Here is a 27,209-nt window from a genome sequence, read left to right on the forward strand (position 1 = left end):
CTAAAATGCCAATCTTTGCCATCACTCAATCAGACTGAATTAGAGAAAATCTTGTTAATTTGAAATGAATACCTGAATTTCCTTAGACGCTTCTTTATTTTAACTAACCATTTAGCACACACCCAATAACCAATTTCCAAGTTGACCTCCTTCACTCCATGCCTGTGATCATAGTTTTCCTTGTAAACACATTGTGCCATAGCAATGTTATCTCTCACCGCTTTGGAGGATGAAGCCTTCTGCCTATAACCTGACAATAAACAATTGTTATCCTTGGTAAAGGGTTCCTTTCCTCTGAGTGTCCTGAAAGGACTGTACCCCTTGACATCTGGCTTAATCCTACATGTCTGTATCAGTTTGCTCAGCTCTTTTACCCAATTCACTCCACTGCTATGGCAATATGCTCACTGCCCATTATAACCCTATTGAAATGCTCAACTGCTCCATACAGTGAAATGATACAGCAAGGTAGGGTTAGCCCTAATGCCATTCTTAGTTAAGAAGTCTTTTATACATTCAGACACAAATTGTTTACCATTGTAATTCAACAAGGTTTTCGGAATATCTTCCTTCAGGAAAACATCACTTGAATATCAATCTTAGTCAAAACACCTACTTCATGCCACTTGAAAAGAAATCTATCAGTACAATTCCAAATTTGTGTTTACCATATTGATCTAAAATTGATCCTGTGATTTGCGAGAGCACATAACCCACTCCTTTCCCCCTAGCGTCCATTGTGATTATGGAATGAGTAAAAGGATCAAAACCTTAGAGCGGTATCGCCTGACAAATGTCATTTTTGAATTTAGGTAATTATTTTTGTAATTCATCATTCCGTATGGATTCATGACAGTTTTTCATTAATTGGCTGTTCTCTAGCAAACTGTCTCATAAATGTTGAATACGTTTGGGTAGAGGTGTATTCTGGATGGAGTCTTAAACTTCAAGACCAAGGTAAGCTACAGGTTTCACAACAAACTTACCCTTCTTGATTTGTGCACTTAACCCTCTCTTTTATAGAGTACTCAAATTTACCTCAGCTTATTATCATGTTCTCCCTGTCCTTGCCCATAACAAGTATGTCATCCTCCCTTTTACCTCTCTAAGAAATTGGAACTTCATCCTCACAAATATGTAACATCCAAAAAGAGTAATAAAAGCAAAAGGTTCCTACTATCAGGATGAAGGAGTATCTAATGGTAGGCTTAAGTTAAATCAATAGTCAAAAAACATTTGACTCCCTGGTTTGTGCTCATAACTCATTAATCTAAGGCAAAATAAATGTGTCCATTACAATTTTCCAGTTGGGGTCCTCAAATCATCACATAATCTTATTTTAATAGCTTTGCAAGCTACTAGAAAAGGAGTCAACCATTGGTTACTTTGCACTGGTTCAAATTATGCCCTCATTTAATATTTATTATACTTCTGAATGGAATTCTTCTCTTACGTTGAAGAGTACACTCCTGAGCTTGTGAGTGGCGGGCACTGTATCTCCTTCTAAAACTACTCTGTAATTGAAGCCCTTAAGTCTACCAACCTCTCCAGAAAACAGATTGGACAACTCTCATTGCATCTGGGTTCTCACCATCTAGCACTAGAATAGGTTCCTCACTGTTGGGATTCAATGTAATTCATAAAGCTTTCTGATCCATCTAACCAAAGATTGATGGACCCACCCTCGGATACATACAACTTGTCTCTAGCTTCTCAATCCTTAAATACAAGACTCTGTAACCTGTCATTGTAATTTCCTCTCTGGTAAATCTTACTTGATGTATATCAGAAGGAATTCGATTTTTCCCTAACACATGAATAAATCTGTCTTATCAAAATGACTGATCAACAGTGATATAAGCTGAACATGGATCAACTATAATCTGCATCTCCACCCTTTCCTATAGTCATCTGACAACCTGGTTTGTTATTGGAAAATATATCAATTTTCAAAACACTATAACTGATGCTCAGGTCGCATTCAGAATTAAGGAGTTCATTGACTCCTGAAGGGTTCAGAATTTGACTACTCAGCGATACATTTTACAAAATGTTTCTTTTTCTTGTACTCTTTTGCAGAGTGGCCAAGAATCCCACAGTATGAACACTTCTGTTTGAAGACAGGGCAATACTTGTATCTTTCAAGGTGAGCCTTGCTACCACATCTGTAGCGTCTAAGATCCTTGTTGCTCTCAGAACTATTGCTTGTTGTTTTAGTCTGCATGGTCGTGTGAACTGATCTAGGTAAATTCTTCAAAGCTGACTTAGGAGTCACTTTACAAATAAGTTGAGTACCTTCAGATTGTGAAGTATTACTGGAGGCATTCATAAAAGCACCCTTAAGTAATCTTTTAGATAGCTCCATCTTTTTTGCGATGGTAATCATCTCTTTGAAAGGAGAATCTACAATTATCCACAGACATACTTGCAAATTAGAATCATTGGCATGCATTATAATTTGATGCCTCAGAAGTTCTTCATGCAAAGTTCTCAAATTTGCATGAGAGGGCTAGTTTTCTTTCAAAAAATTATGTCTGTCAATAAGGCATTACCAGTAGGTTTAAACTAATTATCTATATCTTCTAATGCATTTTTAATATGTCTGTTTCATCTTCCTTCGTGGCCTTTTTAGCATTTGACCATAAATCATTAACCTCTCAGACCCAGAGGTGTGTAGCCAAATTTAATTTTTCCTTTTGGGAGAAAAGTCTTCCACTGCGACATCCTCAATTGAAGAAATGTAGTTTTAAAAGTACTCTTCCCACTCAGGCAACTTCATAGGGGGATCTCTTGGCAAGGAAAGGACAGCATGAGGCGGGTAAGACTGAAGGTTTGCGTACACATGCCAGTAGTTTAGAAAAAAATGTAAGTGGCAAGATTCAATATTCAAACAGTATTTTGAAAGTATTGAATGGGAAAAACGTCACCTCACAGTTAATTCCGAAATCCTTTGTCTACCCAACTGCAGATAAATAGAATTGAATTGCTGCCAAAGTAACCTGCTTCAAGATGGCTGCCATGTCAGTCTTGAAGCGCGACCTTTACAGCATGTACGTACAAGTAGGTGCAAGGACTTGAGTAAGCAGCATCTCGCGCCTGAACAAGCGGCAGAGGTGGCTCGCATACTGTACACAGTGGCATGCAAAACGTGACCCCCAGGGACTCCAAACCTTCGGGTCATGGTACAGCACTGCGGAGTAGCTGCCTCATTGACAACTGTGCTGGAAAAGCAGCAGCGGCTATCGAGGTTGCGATATGCACCACGGCTAGGAGCGCCACGTCAATCAGTCAGCACTGAACTGGCAGGAGTACATGGCGGTGATTATGGGGCTTCTATATACTAGTAAAAACACGTGTTACCAACTGGGAAGTAGGCGCCACAGACTATTGTTGGACAAATCATTCATGCAAAACAGCAAGCTACATTCACACAGGTTTTTAACCTAAAGCAAATGGCTCTAATTGCCAACTCCCTTCTCTTCCACCAACCATTTACAGCCCCCCTGTGCTTGGTCCTCTCATGGTGACTCAAGGACATCCCACACCAGTAGCTTGGTTACCCACCCGCCTTTATTGTGTCTGGTGTACAACATATACCTGGGCCCCTCGGTTGGTGCTGTGCCGCAAGGAGAACAGAAGCAGAGAGAATGCCATGTCAAAGAAAGGTGGGACCTGGTGGCAGTGATGTGAGTGGGAATGATTAGGTGAAAGCCAAAGAGAGTCAGTAGGTCTGCTAATGGGACCTATGACAGGGGTTGGCTTGACTTGGGCTCCAGCTCAGCACCGAAGAGTGGAAGCATCATGGCTTAGTGAGGAGCAAGACAGCCCTAGGACCTGATAGAGGACCACATGAAGCATCTAAAATTATTCTGATCCTTATAGATGGTAAAACAATTATCAAGGTTGTAGTAGAGGTTCTGTGAATGCTGCAGGCAACCTGAAAGGTAGATACTGGGGCACGTGGAGGAAAATATGCAAATGTAGAGTATAAGAACGGTGGTTTCTTCTGCTCGGTGATTGTGGCATGAGGGGAAGTGCAGGGCTGTACATGGGCCTGAATGTACACTATTTAAGCCAATACTCTAGTGAAGTCTTCACACTGAGAAGCCTGGAAGGTGGCATAGCATGGCATCATGTGACTGGCAAGTCTAGAAGGCACTATAGCACAATGGGAACTGCTAGCCTGGGGATAGGTTTCTAACACAGTTTATCATCAATTTACCCTGAAGTGATTATGACCGGCAGAATTATAAGAGAAGGCCAATCAATAATACGTATGCTTTCTCAGTCACATGGAAGAAATGGGACTCCTGGTGAGGGACCAAGGAGGGAGCGGAATCCAGTCATGGATCCACAAGCAAAAATATATAAAAATGCATAGAAGCAGGGAGGTAGCAGAGTGACTCACAAATTCATGGAATCTCTCTTCCGGGTTGTGAAAGAAGAAAACCAGTTCTCGCCTTCAAGAAGGCTATATCTATCAGTGGGCCAGCAAGTGCAGTAGCACCAGGGCCCACAGCTCTGAAAGGGCTCAGCCTGCCCTTTACCCGCTTCAGTTAAATTGCAAGTCCCTCACTCGAGTGATTTAAATACAGAATTGCCCTGAGCCAGGGATTACTCTTAGAGGGGGAAGATCACGGTCGAAGGATTATGGAGGAAAGTATACGGAGAAAGGGAGCAAATGAAAAGAGAGAAAAAGAAATGAAAAGCAAGGAAAGGGTGAGAGAAAAAAGTAAAAGAAAGATAAAAATAGATAATGATGCAGAAAAGGGACTCATGAAAAAAAAGGTGCCAGATATAAGGATATCATGGAAAGAGGAGGAAAGGGACAGAGAGAACAGGAATCTTAAGGAGGGTTTGGGCAAGAATGGCAGGAAGCAGAAGAGAGGATATGGGAGAACGAGGGGGTAAGACAGAAAGGAGAAAAAAGAAGAGGAATAAAGGAGAGGTTTTAACAGGAGCGAGGAGAGAAAAGTGGAAAGAAAGGATAAAAGTAGATGAGGACTAGCAAGACAGACTGTGAAGAGAGAGGAAGGACTAGGCAGGAGAGGTTGGAAGGAAGATCAAGGTGAAAGAGAGTTGGAGATGGAATAGAGGGGGAAGACTGGTAGAATGAAGTACTTGGTGATCTGTAACTACCATTAGTTCAGCAGCTGCACTGGCCCTCAGGTTCAAGGGTGTAAGGTACTCACAGCACCCAAGTGATGGCTGACTTTTCTGTGTTAAAAGGGCCCTATTAGGGTCCATGGGCGTGTGCTACATCACTGGACGTCAGATCTGAAGAACAACCTGTTTGAAGGTAGAGGTGGATGTTCTTGGTGAACATGTGTACCACCTGGAAGAGATGATGGACCATAAGTTTATAGAGGAGGAATAACTGCTGAAAAAGGTGAAGACTCTACAAGAGCAGAAAGTTATTCTCCCTGAAAAGCAGGAAGATCTGGAGAATAGCTACTGAATACCAGAAACCAGGGTTTACACTGGACCTGTTTGAGATGTCAAAGCTTCAGTTCAGACAATACGCTCCTCATTCTGAAAGATTCATCTCCAACTGACCTTGATACGATCTTCAAGGTGACCTCATTCCACTTTAAAGGAATCATGGGCACATACATCAAGGTAGGACTTTGCGAGTCCTTAACTGCGATTATTAAGGAATCGCAATTAAGGACTCACAAAAGCTTATGCATGGAGGAAACACTATTAAAATAGTGATTTCTAAACATTCCTTAATTGCGTCTCGCAAATTGTGAGTCGCAATTAAGGAATTGCATTCCATTAATTCCTATGGGCCAGGGGTACTCACAAACTTTCTCTCGGGGGCCAAATTTACAGTGTGGTTTGTGGCCAAGGGCCGCACCTGTGGGGGCGGGGTCAGTGGTGGAGGGGGCGGGGCTAGAGCAACTAAAAAAAACTGACCATGAGGTTGAACACAGACCCCTGCAGCGGACGCATTCGTCCACTGAGCCACCAGACCCAGCATACACACACACACATATGTATACAGTTCATTGGGGATTTGTCCGTCAGAAGAACCGCACTTGAACACAAGCTGCTTTTCCCCACAAGCTTTTATTAGGTATGGTTCGTCGCGCTTGCCTGTAATTATTCACACCTGACTGAGCCCGACGCGTTTCGATGACTCTCTTCCTCAGAAGCTCACACAGTCAGTAGTATGCGAATGAAAGTTCCCCGAGTCCTTGTTTGGCAGTATATCGTACGCAACGTGCTGTCTCATATAGAGCAGCCCATTTGGTCATACGACATACTGCCAAACAGGGACTCTCTCTCTCCCGGTCTCACTCTCTCTCTCCCGGTCTCCCTCTCTCTCTCTGTCTCCCTCTGTCTGTGTCCCTTTGTCTCCCTCCCTCTCTGTCTCCCTCCCTCCCTGTCTCACTCCCTCACTCTCTGTCTCCCTCTCTGTCTCCCCCTCTCTCTGTCTCCCCGTCTCTCTGTCTCCCCCTCTCTCTGTCTCCCCCTCCCTCTGTCTCCCTCCCTTTGTCTCCCTCTGTCTCCCTCCATCTCCCTCTGTCTCCCTCCATCTCCCTCTGTCTCCCTCCCTTTGTCTCCCTCTCTCTCTCCCTGTTTCCCTCTCTCTCTCCCTTTCTCTCTCCCTGTCTCCCTCTCTCTCTCCCTGTCTCCCTCTCTCTCTCCCTGTCTCCCTCTCTGCCTCCCTGTCTCCCTCTCTATCTCCCTGTCTCCCTCTTTCTGTCACCCTGTCTCCCTCTGTGTCCCTCTGTCTCCCTCCCCCTCTCTCTCCCTCCCTCTCTCCCTCCCTCTGTCTCCCTCCCTCTCGGTCTCTCTCTCTCTCTGTCTCCCTCCCTCTCGCTGTCTCCCTCCCTCTCGCTGTCTCCCTCCCCCTCTCTGTGTGGCAGCTCGGGATGAGACAGCTTCCCGGGCTTGGGTGGGTTTGGGGAGGCCGCATTGTGAGGCCGCAGGTAGGGCAGCACCAGCGATGCTAGCCTGTTCGCCACAGAGGGGTAGGAGCAAATCGAGGCTCGTGGGCCCTGGTGAGAGGCATAAGAGATGCCTACGGTGGTGTGCGGCCTGCAGAGGAGAGACTGCTGAAAAAGCAGGTCCTTGCGTTGCTGTTCACTCGTCTTATCTACCATCGAGTTTTAAGGGCAGAGGATCTGCGAGAGGTTGCTTGGGTAACACAGGCCATCAGGCGCGCAACACCCATTGGACTCAAAGGGCTTCAGCCCCCCCCCCCACCCCCGTCGCGTGTGGCAGCCGGGATGAGACAGCCTCGCTGCGCACACACAGCCGCACCCGAGCACTTCACAGGTCTTTAAAAGACCATTTGCATGTTAATGAGGCCTCGCTGTTTCATCCCTTCTAAGAGGCCCTGCAGCGCCACTCTGCCTAAAGCTTAAAGATTCAAGCCCCCCCCCCCTCCCCCCGCCGCCGAAATTTAGCTCTAGTTGCGCCTCTGCTTGCGAGGCACTGGTTTTGCGGATGCTTCTTTACCCAGTGAATGCGGCCCCCGAGGAATAACAACAGGCGGAATTGCAGTTGATTGCCAACTGTCTGTTTGTTTTACACGAGGGCCGCATGGAAAGGGCTGGCGGGCCGCAACTGGCCCGCGGGCCGTACTTTGAGTACCGCTGCTATGGGCCTACAGGCCCACAGGCCCATAGGAATGAATGGGAAATTGCAACCGCAATTTGCGAGTACCAATTGGTACTTGCAAATTGCGCATGCAATTTCAAGGGTTTTTGCAAATTACCGTTTTGTTTTATATTACGGTAATTTGCGGCCCCAAATATCAAAATTGCTATTTGAAAGTGTTTCTTGCATTGCAATTTGCGATTCCTTAAATGCAATCGCAATTTGGGAAATCGCAAAAAATTGTGATTACCAAAATTAGGCATGCCAAATTGTTTCATGCATCGCAAAAGCCAATTTTGCGATCGCAAACGGATGATTTTTGCAAATCGCTCCGTTTGCACTCGCAAAAAGCTTAGATGCATGTGCCCCTTCGTTTCCTAGTCATTCTGAAACTAGGGTAAGAATCAACTTCATACTAGAAGGGCAGAAGATATCACTGTTCCAAAACTTATCCACAATAACTCTTCAAAATTTAAAACCTTTCCACTTGCTCACTGATTTCTTTTGGGGAAACAAGTTGCTATATGGATGGTGCCACCTCTCCCAGCTTTTGTTCTACTTTAAAAAAAACAGGAATTTGGTAAAGAAAATGGCAGAGGTGTGGAAGTGGCTGCACTTGGATGAAGAAAATATGACCGGAGAAAAAGGGCAGAAGCATCAAGTGTTCAGCAGCTGCAGCACAGTGGTAGAGGGCACTTGAAAGAGAGGTGGCATCAAGCCAAGTGAGAACGTGATAGAGGAGGACACAGCAGCAATAGGCAGCGCCCATGAGTCAACAGACGATAGGACAGTTCAATCTGGCAGAGCCCAGAAGAGTCACTGTAAGGCCCAGAGTGAAACCTGTTCCGCTCGTAGGCTGAGACTTCGCTGACAACCGGCTGGGCTTCATTCTGGGCTCTATCTGAAGGCTGCTGAGGACGCTACGCTGCCGCTGCTGGGGGCCCTTGTTCTTACTTGTTTTTACTCCTTCTAACTTGGATCCTAACACACTCGGGACTGCGAGGACCAGGCTGCCTTGCTCACAACTTACCGGCTGCACCTGGTTCCTCTTCCCGACTCCGACTCCTCCGGCTTTCCTGTTCATTATCCCGGTCCCGCCCATTAGCGGGACGCGTGCGGGGCACGGCCCGGGGCGAAGACCGGGCAAAGAGCGGGCCGTTTGAGGCCGTTCGAGAACGGTCGAGATCGGGCTTGGGCCATTCCCCCTGCTCCAAAAAGTCCCCGCTCCCGAATACACAGCCCACCATCCTAACCAGAGAATGTCTTCAAGAGAGACAAGAAGCAAGACCTCGTTGGCCACTGGGAAGCCTCAAGGTACTTTGGACACTTATTTTGCAAAAGCTGGCTCGCTCTTAATTGATGAAATTACCATATTAGAACGTCGCATTTCACAAGAAATTGATTGGGTACGGAGATCATCTATGGGCCCTTTTGCACATGCAACTACCCCCGAACAGCGACTGGAACGTACATCACCAGCCGCTGGTCCCAGGGGAAGTGATGACATGTTTGTTACTTCAGCTTTGAGTGGTTCCATTGTACCTGACATTGACTGTGATACTTCGGCCCCGATAGACTTTAGTATTTTATCTTTACCTTTACCAGAGCCACATCCGCCTGTAACTGCACCCAACAGAACTATGTCAGCAGTTAAAAGAACTACTACCGGGGTACATCAGCCCACACTGCAAAGGCAGAGAGAGAAGGAGGGAGCTATCCCGAAAAATAAGAGGAAGGCTCAGAGCTCTCGGGGGAGGAAGCCAAAAATCGCTAAGAATTCCCCTCTGAATGAGGGTAACACAAATGCCAAACCTATTTATAGTCAGTCTTTGCCATCAAACAAAGAGATATCACCCCCCCACCTACCAAAGCAAATACCCTCTAGTATTACTACAAATTTAGGGGAGGATTATATTACCCTCTCAGGCATTCGCACTCTGATGAGGGTAATGCTCAAACCTTTGGAGGAGCGATTAATAAAGATGGAAATGTCCCTACTTAACATTGAAAAGGGAATCTCACATTTATCAGTTGCCTGCATGAAAGATACTCAATTACTAGGAACAGGGCAGAGTATCAGTGGTGAAATGACCAAAATAGCCCCCCAAGCTAAAGAAAGGGGCCCTGTCCCTAAGTCCACAAAAACATTACCTCCCAGCCATTTAGCCACAGAATATGCAGCAAACATTAACACACAGGAAAAATCGTCCTTGATGGGAACTAGGGACCAGATTAGCGGCAACGATAGTATATACAGGATAGTTAACCTACCTCCGGAGGCAAGCCCATATACAATCATCTTGGCAGGTGTTCCCGAATTAAATCAATCCCAGAGGGAACCTGTGGAAGCACTCAAAAATAAGGTTATTAGCTGGCTTTCCACAAACAGACCACTCCCTGAAGGAATAAATAGTGAAGTCTTAATGGTAAGAAGAGTCCCGTGGCTTGGCCCCACTAAGAAATCTATCGCTGGGGATTGCATTTTGATCAATTTCAGGGACCCCTTGACTGTTTCGTATATACACATTTGGCCATACTGTGACAAGGGGACTGTTATCCAAGTGTTACCACTATCATTTTTCTATCCACCCCCAAGACAAGAACAGGATAAGGAAGGTTGGGAACTAGTACAGAGAAGAAGGGCTAAATGGGGAAATAGAGAGAATAGGTTCCCCTATTCAAACAGAACACAGTATTATGACCAACTCCCTATTCATAATAGATATACGACTCTTGACATGGTAGATTGACTGAGCACAACACTGAATGGGGAGGTTGGTGGTCAGCATGGCCCACAAGATACAAGCACTTGTATACCCAGCCCTAGAGAAAAAGTTAACCTCGAGGGAAACTATCACATCGGCGAGTCAGTCACCAGTCTTACATCCCTCCCAACTATCATAAATGAGGTAGAGGTGCCCCAAGATAGTAATACACCAGCCAATACATGTCTGGGGCTGCACCTAAGCAAGGGCGCGCTTTCAAATGTTTTAACAAAAAGCGTTACCAGCCCCGTATTGAAGTTACTTTCCTGGAACGTGGCGGGCTTACTTAATAAATTGCATTGCCCTGAATGGAATCTATACATCCAGGGCAAAGACATATGCTTGTTCCAGGAAACTTGGGCACGTGAAGAGTTAGCATATACTGGCTATGCTACATTCTCTTCAAATGCGAAATGGGTTGGCAAGGGACGTCCCTCGGGAGGATTAGCAACATGGGTGGCCATTGATTTAGGATGTAGGGCCGATCAACTTCCATCAAGCAGTGAGGATATTCTAGTTGTACTCCTCGAATGGCCAAATTTAAACAAGCTTATTCTGGTAAATGTTTATTCTAGACCAGTAAACATTACGAAAGAGTCCCGTACCATCGAGGAGCTCGCAGATGTTATACGCGAAATTCCAGATGGTACACCTTTTTTAATAGGAGGAGACTTAAATTGCCATTATGAACCGCTCTATGGCTCATTGGATGGACTAGCCCTAGAGGAGGAGGCATTTTGGTCCATACCTCAATTGGAGGCGCCGGGTCCAAAAGCATGGACGCCTTTAGCGCTCCAAATCACATCTTTAACCCTAAAATACGGAGTTCGGGCGTGCAATGGTAGGATAAAATCTGATATCCCCCCAAAATATACATACAACAGAGGGGGTCGGGAGTCAAAACTAGATTATATTCTCGTTCCATTGGCTGCATGGTCGCATGTCATAGACTTTCGGGTACTTCCGAGGGTGGACAGTGACCACAATGCCCTAGAAATGGAATATAACCTCCCTGATCATGATGCTATGAGAGCACTGAGAACAATACCTGTGCCGGGATTAGGTCTTACGAACAACAGACGGAGAGTGAAGTGGGAAAGGCTAGCCTCTAACCCAGAGAAGTTAGCCAGACTCTACGCTCGGGTAATCCCCACACTCACTAAGGCCCTTGCATTAATAGACCAAGAGAACACCCAGGACACATTCAGATTGAGGGGCCTGCTACATGAGGACCTTATCCAAGCTACGTCTGAAATCCTTTTTTCCACACCAAAGGGGGCAAACGAACGGCCTCTCTGTCCCTCCTGGTACAATTCCACATGCCGGAAGGCAAAAACCTACCTCTTGACCGCGATTAAGGAAGGGAAGGGGAGTGATGAGATTAGGGCCAGGAGATCAACATATAAGTCCCTGATCAGTAACGCAAAAAAGGAATGGGAGCATGATAAATGGGAGAATCTAACAATTGCCTTGGCATGCAGAGATTCTCGGGCATTCTGGCGTTTTGTGAATACGGGAACTGAAGTCCTGTCCACTGCAATTGAGCCTAATATATCTGCAAAGGTATGGCAAAACCATTTTCAGTCTCTCTATAGTGCACCCTACGAAGCTCAAATTAATTCCATCAATTTCGATAGTGACGAAACGAAAGGGGCACCATTCACATTAACTGAGGTCCGAGAGGCTATAGGGCGATTGGCATCAGGAAAGGCACCCGGTCTAGACGGACTGCCGGGTGATCTATTCAAACAAGAACCCGATGTCTGGGCTCCTTACCTATTAACACTATTTAATTCCATTCTTGGAGGCATGGAGGTCCCAAATACTTGGATGGGCGCAGAGATTGTCCCAATATTCAAAAAGGGATCGCCTCTGCTCCCATCCAACTATAGACCTATCAGTCTTATCGACGTTCCTCAAAAGCTCTTTGGCAGACTGATACTCAATCGCCTTCAAGATTGGATTGAGGAACGGGATATATTGAGCACGTACCAAGCTGGATTCAGAGAAGGTGTCTCAACTCTAGATCAGATATTCCGCCTCAATCTCATATACTGGAAGACTGTGGCAATTGAAGGAGGCACTTTGTACGCGGTATTCGTGGACCTCCGAGCGGCGTTCGATTTAGTTGCACGTGATAAACTATGGACTGTTTTAAAGGACCTAGGAGTCCCTGTCGATATTTTATCCATGCTAAGGAGATTACATCAGGGCAACTTTGCTAAGGTGAGGTGTGGCAGAGGGGGAGCCCTTTCGAACAGCTTCCCAGTAGACACGGGGGCCAGACAGGGTTGTGTGCTTGCACCAACCCTGTTCTGTCTCTTCGTGGATGGGGTTATTAATTACCTTACGGGGATTGACAAAGCCGACGCCCCCAAGCTTAATGGTAGTAGGGTGCCTGCAATTATGTTTGCAGATGACACCCTACTGCTTTCCAAATCCCCTATGGGTATACAACGGGTGTTGGACGGGTTTACAAACTTCTGCGAAAAGCGCGGTTTGGAAATCAATACATCTAAAACGAAGTATATGATCTTCAACCCGCCCCGTTCATCCCGCCCAAATCCCATGATAGGGGCTACTAGACTGGAGCGTGTTACCACGTTCGACTACTTGGGGCTAACCCTCAACCGAACCATGACCTGGGAAACGCATAGAACCAAGGCGAACATGAAACTAGTGCAGCTTACGGGTGGCATATGCAGGATGCTAACCAGATCGACCTATAAACCATTGGGTCCACCGCTCCAAATTTATAAAACACAGGCTAGAAGGGCAGCAACTTATGGGGGGGAGATCTGGGGGCACACTGCTGATCAGAAACTCCAGACAACTGAGAACAGTTTCTTAAGACAATTGACAGCATTACCATCCAGCACACCACTCCTCCCCCTAAGATTTGACTTAGGCCTAAGACCTATTAAGGAGGAGCTGGGATTGAAACCTTAGACCTTCTGGCGTAAAATTTGGAGCACGCCGGAGCTTGCTAGTTATAGGGCCGAATTGGCAGAGATTTTGCGCCTACCCAAGGCTTCTCACATACTATGGCTAAAATATATTAAGCACACGCTTGAAACTCTGGGAAGGCCGGACTTGTGGTCTAACCCGGAATATGCTTGCTGTAGGATCTCTCGTAAATCCTTAGCAAAGGCTTATTATGATCACAAGCTCCAAATAACAATTGAGACTATGCAAAAGGGTTCCCTATCCAATTACTTCCTTGCTGTTAAAGATTCCTTCCATTTAGAACTTGCCTTTGACGATGTGGGTCCCTCTATAACAAGGAAGCTATACATGCAGTGGAGATATGGTACTCTCCCCTTGAGGGCACACACTGAACATTAGAACAAAACACACTCTACAGCCCACTGCCCAGCGTGTGCACATTCCAAAGAAAATGATCTACAGATTATATTCTTCTGCCCAGCTTATAGCATAGCTCGGAAATACTGGCTTATCCCTCTCCTTAAAAATCTAGGTTTCAGGAATTTCGCACCAGCATATAGGATCTTAAAGACAGATTTATCGGCCCCTAATGTATTTGCAGTTGCTAAATTCCTAACAGCAATGTGGTTTATTCGCAATTACCATATTAAGTTTAATATGATTGTGTGTACATCTTGAACGCTCTTAGTTGATTGTCTCACGACCCTTGTATTCCATTCATATGTAATTTTCTTATTGTAGAACTTATAATTGTATATGTTGTATTCTTTTATGGTCCTAGTGACCGAAATAAAGATTAAGATGATGATGATGAAACCTGTTCATGGGGCTTAGCTGCACAAAGAGGACTTCACCACCCAGAAAGGAGGGTCCAGTCTGCTTTAATGATTTAGCTGTTAGCATTCGATGGATGAAACAAATGGGGGAGGCATTTGGGCTTAGATATTACCTGGTTATGACCAGTCTCCATGTAGTGGTGGTGTAGCGCTTCACTCATCCATTGATCATACTATGTGGAAATGCTGGGTGGGGTTGGTTGAGTTTGATTGGGTTCAAGAAGAAGGAGGGTTGACATATATGAAAGAGTTCCTTTCACCACATTAATGTTGAGTCCTTGCTGTGTTTGTGGTCAGCAGGTCGACACACTATGAGCATGAGTAGGACAATGTATGATTTAAAGTGCTGGTACCTTTGCAGAAAAGGTTATGGTTAAGACAGTCTCCTGTGTTTGGGGAATGAACATCACAGTGAATAGTTTTGGTATGTATAATAAACAAGTAAGTATTAGTATGCTTTACAATTTCTCATTCTTAATGTAAAATGGCTGTAGATGCCTGTTTCCTACAAGGATCCAATCTGTTGCAGAGATGTGTTTAGGTTTTCATCTAAATATTTTTCTGGGCAGATTTCAAATTGACGGGTGTATGGATTCTTTAGACCTTCAAAGTGCATTCCTTGCTGCTGGGATGAGTATACTTCAGTGGTGGCCGACACCGATTGGGGGTGGAGGGGCGGTGGCGCAGGGGGGTAAAATAAAAAAAATGAATTCAACTTACCTGCTTGGTGCGACCTCATGTCGCTCCTCCTGGTTGCGTCTCTACTCTTCAGCTGGCAAGAACAGGACGCAGCCTGGAAGCAGCCTGGCTCCCCTGAGCCACTCATAATGCTGCAATGCAGCATTTTGATTGGCCTGAGCGCCGTTGCTCGGTGCTCAGATGGGGCATGGCGGCCTAGGCATGTTCTCCACCCAGGCTGTAATGCAGGGGAAAGTGCACATGGCTGTTATGGTCGGTCAGAGACTGCTGGCCAAACAGACATGTGCACTTACGAGTGGGGGAAAACCACTCCTCGGCTGCTCTGTCTGCCCCACCCCAACCCCGCAAAGTTTAGCTGCCATGCACAAAAAGGAAAAAATAAAATGATAATAACTCAATTATATAAAAAAAAATCTTATACAGCTGAAAAAAAACAAATAGTGGAGGAGCCGCCACTGGTATATTTCCTTTGTCAAGGAACATAAGATAGGGATGCTCGTCCGCATGTGACGGCATTATGCTAGAGAGCGTGTGCGTGCCTTTTCACTTACCAATGCTGGTCTCAGTGAACGTTGTTACACATGCATCAACTGAGTGATGACAGGTTTGGAGAGACCCGCCGCAAATGTATCCAGTACTCGAGACACAGTTCTGACAGGAGAGGACATGTCCTGGAAAAAATATTCAAGAAAGAGCTTTTAGTGGACCATTTTGGTGAATGGCTATCACTACAGTTTCCTTCCTTCTAATTTACTGTTTAGATGTCTGTCAAACTCCTGTAACTGCACGTAACGCTGAAATGTGGGTCATCATCAGTCTTAAATCTCGTCTATTATTCTGTCAATAGTTTCATCACTAGAAACAGAATATAGCTGCAAGCAGTGTCTAGCCCTTCTCTAGTGGGTTGGGGTTAGGTGTTATCCTTCTTCCTTTATTCTCTTATTGATTCAATTATTTTTAAGCTGCCGGTTATTTGTATATCGCCTCTCATCATTTATTTTGCCTCAAGGTGCACTGTCGAGCCATCAGTCTAAAGCCATGTCACAAAGCTGCGTTCCTTTAAGAGAATACAGCTCTCACAATTCAGCCCTCTCAAGTGTTCAAAGTTTCTGGAAGTGAGAGCCAATTAGCATATTTGATGACAACATAAGATGTCCCATCAGTGAATTGTAAAAAAAAAAGCAGTAAGTCAAAATAAATGTGCAATGAATGAAGTATCACTAAAACCTTACTAAATTATCCACATAGCATGTAACAGCAGTGGGGCACCACTACTCTCATGGATAGAAGAGGTGTTTGCAATTGCCTATAGTGAGATTGGTTTACTGAAGTAGGCCTAGGTGAAGCTTAAAATCCCACAATGAAATGTGTGAACTTTCAGGAATTTTGCATTATGCTTGTTATGAGAAATTCCGGAAATTACAGCACATTACAATCTGCATTTGGAAGAGAAAGCCCTTGGTGAGTCAATTGATGGATACATTATTACCTTGTTGGCATGTGGATAAGAATTTATCCCGAAGAAAAAGTGAGGGCTCAGTTCATTCAGGTGACCAGGTCACAACATTTCCAAGGATTCCTGTGCAGACTTTAGTCATTTCTACAGAACTTACTGGGGTTGGACTGATCCCATACACTGCCCAGGTAGCTCATGTGGAAGAGGCAGTACCCATCTTCCCCCTCATGAAATACCCCCCATAGCATACATAGTGAAATTGTCCACAATGGTATCTGAACATGTAACTGGGAGAACATCAACAACCAAATGTTTGCCTCACTAGGTGTGTAGTGTAGTTCCTATTTCCCTTGTAGGCTCTGCGCATTGGAATTATATACACTATAATTTTTGCATTGGACTAAGGTCAGTATGCTCCTATCGAGTACATTAAACTTAATTACTTGTATGTGCCAGCTAACTCAGAGGTCACTAGAAACTTCTCGAATGAACAAGAAGGGATTAGTTTCTGACAACCGCATTAACATGACAAGTTTGTTTCCCTTAGAATCGGACCGCGTCTCAGAATTGTGGAAACAATAGATAACAGTTTCACTCAGTCAATCGTGCATGCTTAGTTTCTCCAGAGCTACACTGAAATAGATAGGGCGTTTCAATAAAAGGATTTATTGAACAGTCTTGTTTGTTGAGCTGTTACAATCATTGAACAGTAAGTAAGATATAATACGCACAGCGTAAGCAGTAAGAAGAAATAATACTGCAATAGCATTATCTTTTAGCTATGATATATATTCATACAAACATACATATATAACACAGGCTAAAAAGTGAATACTCGTCTGATGCTTCTAAGTAGTTCTACCCCAGTGTACCTAACCTAAGTGTAGTACAAGGTAAGAAGTAGGTGCTGTTTTCTATAGTATGGTATATACTAAGTTTAGTATGCCAAGAGTCCCTCTAGGTTCTAGTCAGCTCCATACCTTTAGAATGAGAGAGGTGAGAATCTCTTTCCGGGTCTCACACTATAACACACCGCGAAGGGAGTCAGAACACTGGAAGCTGGATTCTCTGCGAGCAGGGATGACAGCGTCTGGTCAGTGTGTCAGGCCGGGATATGGTCTCTTCCTAACTTGCCGTGGCGAACCGTGCAGTCAAGTCGTGCTGAGCCGCGCCGTGGTTTGCCATGGTAAGGGAAGGTATATATTTATACCTGGAAGGTGCTTAGGAATGCTAGCATTGATGTAAAGTCCGGCAGAGGAAGACATCATGGATGAACCCCTAAGGAATAGTAGTTCATGCATAATAGATGAGTTCTTGGAGAAATCAATAATCCTAGCTAAGGAAATTCCCGTCGACTTAAGGGTCTGGTTTCTAAGAACTCGTTGTGACGGGGGATGGACAGATGTACGTGACCATGCCTGTATTTGGATAGCATGGCAAATGCCAAAATAAGGACGGGGATTCTATGCCCAAATAGGGGCAATGTGAATTGTGCCTATATAAGGATATGATTTAGGGAAACCTATATACGGGCATCTAAATCGAAACACAATAGGTGAATACTTGTTTCAATTACCTACGACATTAAGACCGATGCCTATGAAAAGCTGAGCCATTAAGGGACAGTGGGCCTGACCTGACAGACAGCGTGGACATGTCCTCAGAGGAAAAGAATGATGCACGAGAGGTGGACTAGGAGCTAAGAGCAGACATTAATAATTTGTGTAGATCAGCTTTATAGTATACCCAGTGACTATGGCAAGAACATTTTGGAATGAACATTTATATCATTCAATTAGGTTTTGTAAAGCATGGCTAATCACCCGACAGGGTATCCAGGTGCTTGCAGGTCCCAAAGGGTAATTCGAACATCAAATATTGAGGACCCTTCAGAATTCTGGAAGTGAGGTGGTGGTCCAGAGTTCAGTAGGGAAAGTGCACACAAATGGAGCGAAAAGCAAGGAGAAAGTAGTGAAAACGAGGTAAAAGCACGGATAAGGCACACAAAAACAGGGGGGAAACAGGAGAAAGCAGTGAGAATGGGGGAAACGCAGGAGAAGGCACACCTAACACAGGGAAGAAGCAAGGAGAAAGCAGTGGAAAATGAGGGAAAGCAAGGAGAAGGCACAGAAAACAGAAAAATGGGAAAAGGAAGGAGAAAGCAGTGAAAATTAGGGAAAAACAAGAAAAAAACACTCAAAAACTGGGAAAAAGCAAGTAGAAAGCAGTGAAAATTAGGGAAAAGCAAGGAGAAGGCACTGAAAAAACAGGGTACAAAGCAAGGGGAAAGCAGTGAGAATGAGGGAAAAGCAGGGAGAAGGCCCTCAAAAAACAAAAGGAGAAAGTAAGGAGAAAGCAGTGAAAAAAAGGGAAAAGCATGGAAAAGACACTTAAAAAATAGAAGAAAAAGCAATGAGAAAGCATTGAAAAACGAGGGAAAAGCAGAGGGAAAGAAGTGAAAACGAGGGAAAAGCAAGGAAGAGGCAACTAAAACGGGACAAGCAGGTGAAAGCAGTGAAAATGAGCGAAAAGCAGGGAGAAGGCATGTAAAAAAATGCAAGAAGAAAGGAGTGAGAATTCAGGAAAAGCAAGAAGAAATCAGTGAAAAATGAGGGAAAAGCACGGAGCAGGTACACAGAAGATGGGTTAAAGCAAGGAGAAAGCAGTGAGGGAAAAGTAAGCAGAAGGCATACAAAAACAGGGGAAAAAGCAAGCAGAAAGGTGTGAGAATGAGGAAAAAATCAAAAGGAACGCACACAAAAAAACTAGGAAAAAATGTAGGAGAAAGCAGTGAGAGTGAGGGAAGAAGCACTGAGCAAGAACGATGAAGCAGCATGGGGAGAGCTGAGGCCTGGAACTTGTTCGATGCGGCCTCCAATAAGTGAGTCCTGGGAGGTGGTTGGTGGGGCTAGGCTAGAGGTGGGAAATAACTGGCGGCATGCGGAAGCAGCAATGAGGAAAAAAGAAAGGAGAAAGCTGTAAAAACAAGGGAAAAGTAAGCAAAAGGCACACAAAATGTGAAAAGCAAGGGGAAAGCACTGAAAATGAGGGAAAAACAAGGAGGAGGCACACAAAAAACGGGGGGAAAGCAGGAGTAAGCAGTAAAAACTAGGGAAAAGCAGGGAGAGGGCACACACAAAATGGGAAACAGCAGGAGAAAGCAGTGAGAACGAGTGAAAAGCAAGTCACGGACTCAAACATCATCTCCTACGCTGAGAAAACCCAACTTATTCTCTCCCTGTTAAATGACCCAACGACCTTCAAAGACAGGTTCCAAAGATGCATGAAGGCTGTCTGTCTGGATGAACAATAACTGACTTAAACTCAAAACAGACAAGACAGAAGTTCTCATATTTGGGAAAGGCTAGGACACCCTATAGAACAATGAATGATGGACACCTGAGACTGACGGAAGAAGCGAGAGGCTGTCCATCGGAGAGACCGAGCGAGAAGGAAGAAGAGTGGAGAGCGAGCGAGAAGGAAGAAGAGTGGAGAGCGAGCGAGAAGGAAGAAGAGTGGAGAGCGAGCGAGAAGGAAGAAGAGCGGAGAACGAGCGAGAAGGAAGAAGAGTGGAGAGCGAACGACGCGGAGGAGGACCAGGTCGATAACAGCTCAAGGAGCACTGCGCCCGAGACCGCTGATCTCCCCGACAACAAGGAGACTGGGTCACCCATCACCACGGCGCCGGGGGAGGGTCGTGGCTGCAGGCAAGTGCCGGGCGGGTATTGGGGAGTCTTTCGTGGGCTGTGGGGACGCATGAGGGGTATCCACAAACAGTCACCTGACCTTCCTGTCCCCTAGGCACTTAATCACGGGCGATAGGTCCCAGGTGACGGCCGGCACTACCCTTGGTCCCTTCCCTCCCCTTGAAACCCCCCTGCCGTGTTGTGCTGTCGGCTAAAGCCTGGTTTCTTTTGTTTCTATTTCTGTTTCCCATACGTGCCTGAGCCCTGCGAACCCGTGAGAAGAACCCGGATGCCTAGAGGAGCCCTGAGTGGGAGGAACCCGCAAAACACGCCTAGAAACACTCCTTTCTACTCTGTCTGTTGACGACATAGAGGTTCTGAACTTAATAAACGAAAATCTAGAAAACTGTGTGGATAGTGTGTGAACTAACGGGAGGGGACACCCAGCCTAAGGGGAATACCACACGTGGTGTCAGAAGTGGGATACTTCTGTCTGGGACCAGATAGAAACCCACCACGGAGACAATTGTCACCCAGTTGGCAGAAGGGCAACGCCACCTGCAGCTTGTGTTTGAAGAACAAACCAAACTAGCCCAGCGGGATAGGGAGGCTCTGCATACCGCCGTAAAAGAGCAAGCAACCCTCCTGACAGCCAACCAACAAGTACAAGACACAGCGATCCAACGCCTTACAGACACTATAGCCAGCGCCAGGGTGCACCCAAACGTTCCGGGCTCAGTGCTACAGAAATTCCAACCCGGGGATGACCCTGATTATTTCTTTGTGAACTTTAAGAGAGTGGCTTCTACTGCCGCATGGCCACCAGAACGATGGGGACAATACATAGCACCTCTCTTGTCGGGAGAGTTACAGGCTGCGTATCAAGCCGCCAACCCAGCTGGGGTCACCAACTATACCGACGTTAAAAGGGCCATCCTGGAAAGGTTGGGTTGTGACCAGGAATATTACAGGTCTCGATTCAGGAAAGAAAAATGGTCCGCAGGTGACAACCCCAGGGCCCTATTGTGGGATTCTGGTTGTCACAGCGATGTCTAGCTTGTGTCATCTGGTTCCTCTAGCTTCTCTTTATGAGGTAGGAATGTTCTAGCTGTTACCTAGGTTAAGGAATGTGTTGGTTTGAAGGTGTGGGCTGGTACTGGTGACGGTTGGTAAAAGATAACTGTTGTCCTGATGAGCTGGATGTAGGACTGGTTGGGTCCTATTACTTGGAATAAAACCTGCATTTTCTTCAAGGTTTTCCTGTCTCAAGACTTCTTATTTCATCAAAAGGAGATTCTTACATTGGCGTAGTCGGCAGCTGGACCAAGGAAGGACCCAACATCCACAACGCTTTATCATTTCCTTAAGGTACTATGTTTTTACATGGTGCGGCTGGGAGCTTTCGCCGTGAAGGTTTTAATTGGGTTTAAAAATTCGTCACGGGCTCGCCCTCTTGATATGGAAAGTCTGGGATTTTCTGACATTCAATGTGAAGTACTCTGTTTTAAGACTGGGGGGCTGGGAGCTCTCGCCGTGAAGGAATAAAATTAGAATGAATTATTCGTCACGGGCTCGCCCTTCTTAGTTATTTTTCAGTGTCAAATGGAATTTGGCTTTTGCTGTTAAAGCTACACAAAACAGTTTTAAAGACTTTCTTCGAACTGCTTTCACAGTGTGACATACCTTACCACGTTTGGTATTGAGTGGCGCGGCTTCGTGGTGCTGTGGTAGACTACCACGTCTTGTAATTGAAGTTGCGGGGGAGGTTCCAGTTTAACGTCGTGAACCAAACTGCCTCCGGAGGAGCTCCTCACTTGTTCACTGTCTACGGCAAATGATGACGTGGTAGAATCCTGCCAAGGGATTCGGTGAAGACCAGCGTCGTCATTAGCGTGACTGTCGGAACCTTGGCAACGAAGTTCAGAATAAATACGAGTGCCTCGCTAGCAGCAGATTCGTTACGGGCGTGAGGAAGTGGAGTCATCGAGTTTTTTTTTATTTTCAAGCCTGCTGAGTGTGTGAATATTGGTGAGAAACTCACGAAGCCAAGCAGCAAGTACATTTCAGGCTAAACACTTAGTGGCATAATAATTGAAGCTATAATTGAAGAGCTTATGAGGTGAAGAGCTGAATTCAATGGTTTTAGTCTCGTAACGTCAGAGACTCTGTTGCATTCCATGTGTTGTATTTCTTTAAAACTCGAGGTGCGCATCATTTCGTTGTGCGTTGCTGCCATCTACTGTTCTTTGGCTGTAATTGTTTTTTTTCTTATTTGCAGTGGGAATTTATATGCTTTATTTTCAGTGACTGTGAATATACTGCTTTGGTGTTCTACATTGGGTGATAGAGCATAATTTTGCAGTTGGTGTGGGAGGTATACTAATACGCAATTCTGCGTTAAGTTTTCTTGTAAATACTTTTGACCAAGCAATAACCATGCAGAATGTGACTGCTCCTCCCTTCTTTTTGTCGGAGCCTGGTAAACCCACTATCAGGTGGAAGAAGTGGAAGAAGGTGTTCGAGCATTATGCTAAGGTCTGTGGTAATAATCTTGGGGCGGAGAGGAAAACTGCCCTTCTCTTACACTGTCTTGGTTCGGAGGGGCAAGATGTTTTTGATCATCTAGCTGATCTCTCGGCCGTTGAGAGCAGGGGGTTAAATGAATATGATGTGTGTATAAGGAAATTAGACAATCATTACCTCCCTAAAGTGAGTACAATTCTGGAGCGGTATCAGTTTACCAGGAGACTGCAAATGATGGAGAATCTGTAGAAGTATATGTCACCCAACTAAGGAAGCTTGCTTCCTCCTGCAGGTTTGAACAGCTTTTGGAGGAAAGGATCAGGGACCAGTTTATGTTAGGTTGCAACTTGGAAAAGGTTCGTGATGAACTCTGGTTAAGAGATGAACCCTCCTTAGATGAGGTGTTGCAAGTTGCGAAAAGAATTGAACATTCTTTAAAGTGTGTAGATACCTTAAAAAATGATGGGAAGATCTCGGTTCAGGTTGTAAAGGAAGGTAATGGTACTAAAGATGTGTCTAAAAGTGCTGAGGGTGCAAAGAGTAAAACAAAAACATTTGTTCCTAACAAAACTTTTGTTCCTAAATGCTTTAGGTGTGATAAACTTGGCCATTACGCAAATGATAGTAAGTGTCCCGCGCTAAATGCAATTTGTTCTAAGTGCAAGCGCAAGGGCCATCTTGCTGTGGTTTGCAAAACGAAAAATGCTTCCAGTAATGTCAGAACTGTGGGTGTTGGGCTTCAGGAGGAGGATTTTGTTTGTGGTCAAGTTGTTGTGCAAGTTCAAGCTGATCCTCAAGAAAATATCTTGGGAGAACATAGATCTTCACCTTTAGATGTGATTCAAGTTGAGGGGGAGAAAACAAGAGTTTTATTTGATTCTGGGGCAAAAATTACCATTATCTCACAAACTTTCTATCAGGAGAGACTCGCTGGGAAGGTTAAGCTGCTCAAACCAGACATACGACCTCTGGCTTATGGGGGAGAACCGATACCACTGTGTGGGTATTTCATGGGTCTGATTGAATACGGTGGTAGATATGTATCAGGGAAGGTGTATGTCTCCAAGAAGGGTGACAGTATTATAAGCTGGTTTCATCATGCTGATCTGGGGGTTATGTTGGATCCAGGGAGCTCTACTCCTATTTATCTAAAAAAAAACATTCAAATGGTTCATCTAAAGTCTGAAGGGAGTCTGCTGTGTGACATCAAAAGTAAATTTCCAAAGGTGTTTAGGGAAGGTTTAGGTTGTCTAAAGGATTTTAAATTGAGTATACCTTTACGTCCTGACTCTAAACCTTCAACATGCAAAGTTAGGGGTGTTCCTTTGGCTGTGAGAGATGAGATGAAGAGAGAATTGGAAAAATTGAAAGAAGGGGGCATAATTGAGGAGGTCTCTAGTACGGAGTGGCTTGCTCCGGTTGTCGCTGCACACAAGGCCAATGGCTCTCTTCGTTTGTGTGTGGATTTGAGACAACTAAATAAATGTGTGGTTGTTGATAGATATCCACTGCCTAATATTTCGGAATTACTGTTGTTGTTAGGGGGTGCTAAAGTTTTTAGTACTATTGACTTGGCATCTGCATACCATCAGATTGAGTTGGATATGTCCTCCAGGGATCTGACTTCTTTTGTCACCCCTTTTGGTACATTTAGGTTTGTTAGAATGCCGTTTGGTTTGGTGTCGGCGGCATCGGTATTTCAGCGAGCCATGGAAAAAGTTCTGGAAGGTTGTGTTGGTGTGTGTGTCTATCAGGACGATATTTTGATATTTGCGAAAGATCTTGAAGAGCATAAGAGGATACTTTTTGATGTGTTGAGGAGGCTGGAGAATGCCAACCTGACTATAAAACTTGAGAAATGTCATTTTGAAACCTCTTCCATTCACTACTTGGGGCACGTGATCTCTGGTGAGGGCATCTCTCCGAAGCCTGATTTGGTTAATACGATCTCACGCATGCCGCCTCCTGCTTCAAGGGAAGAATTGATGAAGTTTTTTGGGATGGCGGAGTACTATAATAAATTTGTAGAGGGTTTTGCTGAACATTGCTCGAGCATGAGAGCACTTTTGAAGAGAGGTGTGGAGTTTCATTGGTCTCGGGAATGTGAAGAAGAGTTTATTGAGATTAAAAAAAAACTTTGCAGTGCGCCTAATCTAAAAGGGTTTTGTTCATCTAGAACTTCAGTGGTAACTACAGATGCAAGCTTGAAAGGGTTGGGTGCAGTGTTACAACAGGAGGGTGAGAATGGCTTGGATACTGTTACTTTTATTTCGAGAGGTCTTAAGGATGCGGAATCGCGTTATTCTGTGATTGAGCGTGAAGCGCTTGCAGTATTTTGGGCAGTCAGGAAGTTGAAGAAGTTTTTGTGGGGTACGAAATTTATTGTCAGGTCGGATCACAAGCCACTGTGTGAAATTTTTGAGAAGAAGGGTATTGATCAGATTTCAGGAAGGATCAGTAAGTGGGTTATAGCTCTTCAAGAGTATGATTTTCAGGTTAAGTATATTCCTGGCATAGAGAACACAGTGGTGGATACTCTTTCTAGGTTGGTGGATGTTTGTGATGAAGAGGATGACATTGATGATTGGGCTGAGGGTGATTCGCATGTGTGTCTTGTTGATTCTGGGATAATTGATGAGGCTTTATGGCGGGAGAAGTTAACTCAGGATCCTGTTTTAAATGAAGTGATGAGTTTGATTCAGAGAGGGTGGTGTAAAAAGAAGGCTGGTTCGGTTGAGGCTGTGAAATTTTGGGGTGTGAAGGATGAGTTGGGGGTGTTTGATGGAATTTTGGTACGTGGAACACGGTTGGTACCTCCTTTAGAATTAAGGGAGAAGTTGGTTGATTTGGCACAGGAATTGCATTCTGGGATGTCTAAGACCAAGGAACGGCTTCGGAGTTCTTATTGGTGGCCTGGAATGGATTTGTGCATTGAGAGGGTTATTAGAGATTGTTCGGTGTGTGCTGCTTCTGAAAAATCAAAAGTGGTTAGAGTTCAACCCATGGTCATAAGGGAGCTTCCAAGTGGCCCCTGGAAGGAGGTGGCTTTGGATATTGTGGGTCCCATTCATTTTAATGGTCAGCAGAGTTATATTTTTGTCTTACTAGACTTATTCTCCAGGTGGCCTGAAATACAATTTTCTTCTGGGATTGAGACTGTACATGTGATTCGTTTTCTTGAAAACCTTTGGGGTAGAGAAGGTTTTCCCGAGTCAATTCTAACGGATAATGGTGTACAACTGGTATCTAGAGAGATGGAGAAGTTTCTGAGGGAAAGAGGTATTACACACAAGAAATGTTCGTTGTATCATCCAGAAACTAATGGAATGGTGGAAAGGTTTAACAGAGTGATTAAGGAGACGATCTCTTTAGCAAAAAGCTCTGGGAAAAACTGGAAGGAACAAGTTTCGAAAAAAATCGAAGAGTATAGAATGACCCCACACAGTTCTACGGGTCAGTCTCCTTTTGTTCTTTTTAGGGGAAGGGCTCCTTGCACTCAGGTTGAACCCTCTTGGGTTCGACGGTTGGGAGACTCTGTGTGTGGTCATTCTCCTGTAAAGAACAATGAAGAGTGGAGAGTAAGAGAGGAGAACAAGTGTCGATACAGGAAGGAGAATTTTGATGTGAGAAAATCTACCAAGCATACGAAGGTCAAGGTTGGGGATGTGGTTGTAGTTAGACTTCCAGGTTCAAAAGTAAGTTTCTCCAAACCTTTGCATGTGGTTAAGGTTTTCAGTAATGCTGTTAGAACTAATGATCATAAAATTTGGAATTTAGGAAGAATTTGTGTGTGTTCAGATTTGGATGAGAATTCGGAGAATACTTTGGGAATTGAAACTAGGTTGTCTGAGTTCTCACGCAAATCTTCTAGGGTTCAAAGGAAACCAGAATACTTAAAAGACTATGTTTCCTAATGTTTGGGATTCTTGGTGGGAAATGTTTTAAACTATTGTGAACAAATATATTCATCTGTTTTTTTATGTGTGTTATCGGAGGGAGGTGTGTGGGATTCTGGTTGTCACAGCGATGTCTAGCTTGTGTCATCTGGTTCCTCTAGCTTCTCTTTATGAGGTAGGAATGTTCTAGCTGTTACCTAGGTTAAGGAATGTGTTGGTTTGAAGGTGTGGGCTGGTACTGGTGACGGTTGGTAAAAGATAACTGTTGTCCTGATGAGCTGGATGTAGGACTGGTTGGGTCCTATTACTTGGAATAAAACCTGCATTTTCTTCAAGGTTTTCCGGTCTCAAGACTTCTTATTTCATCAAAAGGAGATTCTTACACCTATATTATCGTATACGTGATCTAGGAAGTCGGTGGTTGCAACCCTCCACCTCCTCCGTTGACGACCTCACCGAGAAAGTGTATCTAGAACAGTACCTTGAGGCGTTACCCTATACCACCAGAGCATGGGTCAAACAACACCCCAACCTCACAGTCACGATAGCAGTGGACCTCGCATGTGCATACCACCGTTCCCCTGACTTCAAAGCACCTCTGAACCGAACCCACCTAGGTCCCCAAAAACCTCCAATTAAGCCCATCATACCCCACGGAGAACAGAGGGGGCAAGTGCTCCCTCGGGCTCCGATCAGAGCTGCTCCCTCCGGACAAATCCCGTCTGGACCCCAGTGCTTCCACTGTGCTGAGTGGGGACACATTGCCCGACACTGTCCTTCCCGTCCTTCCC

At 44.9% G+C, this 27,209-nt stretch overlaps 1 protein-coding gene across 2 annotated transcripts in view; it reads right to left on the reverse strand.

The window, feature by feature from the left end:
* LOC146808878 (phospholipase A2 inhibitor and Ly6/PLAUR domain-containing protein-like) overlaps positions 1-27,209 on the reverse strand; it is a 671,205-nt gene that overhangs the window by 420,554 nt on the left and 223,442 nt on the right. For both annotated transcript variants that reach the window (XM_085615690.1, XM_085615689.1), the window contains exon 2: positions 15,409-15,528. In XM_085615690.1, the coding sequence (XP_085471816.1) occupies positions 15,409-15,528 (120 nt within the window). The remainder of the gene's footprint in view (positions 1-15,408; positions 15,529-27,209) is intronic.

This window comes from Triturus cristatus, chromosome 7 (assembly GCF_964204655.1).
Source record: "Triturus cristatus chromosome 7, aTriCri1.1, whole genome shotgun sequence".
Classification (NCBI taxonomy): domain Eukaryota; kingdom Metazoa; phylum Chordata; class Amphibia; order Caudata; family Salamandridae; genus Triturus; species Triturus cristatus.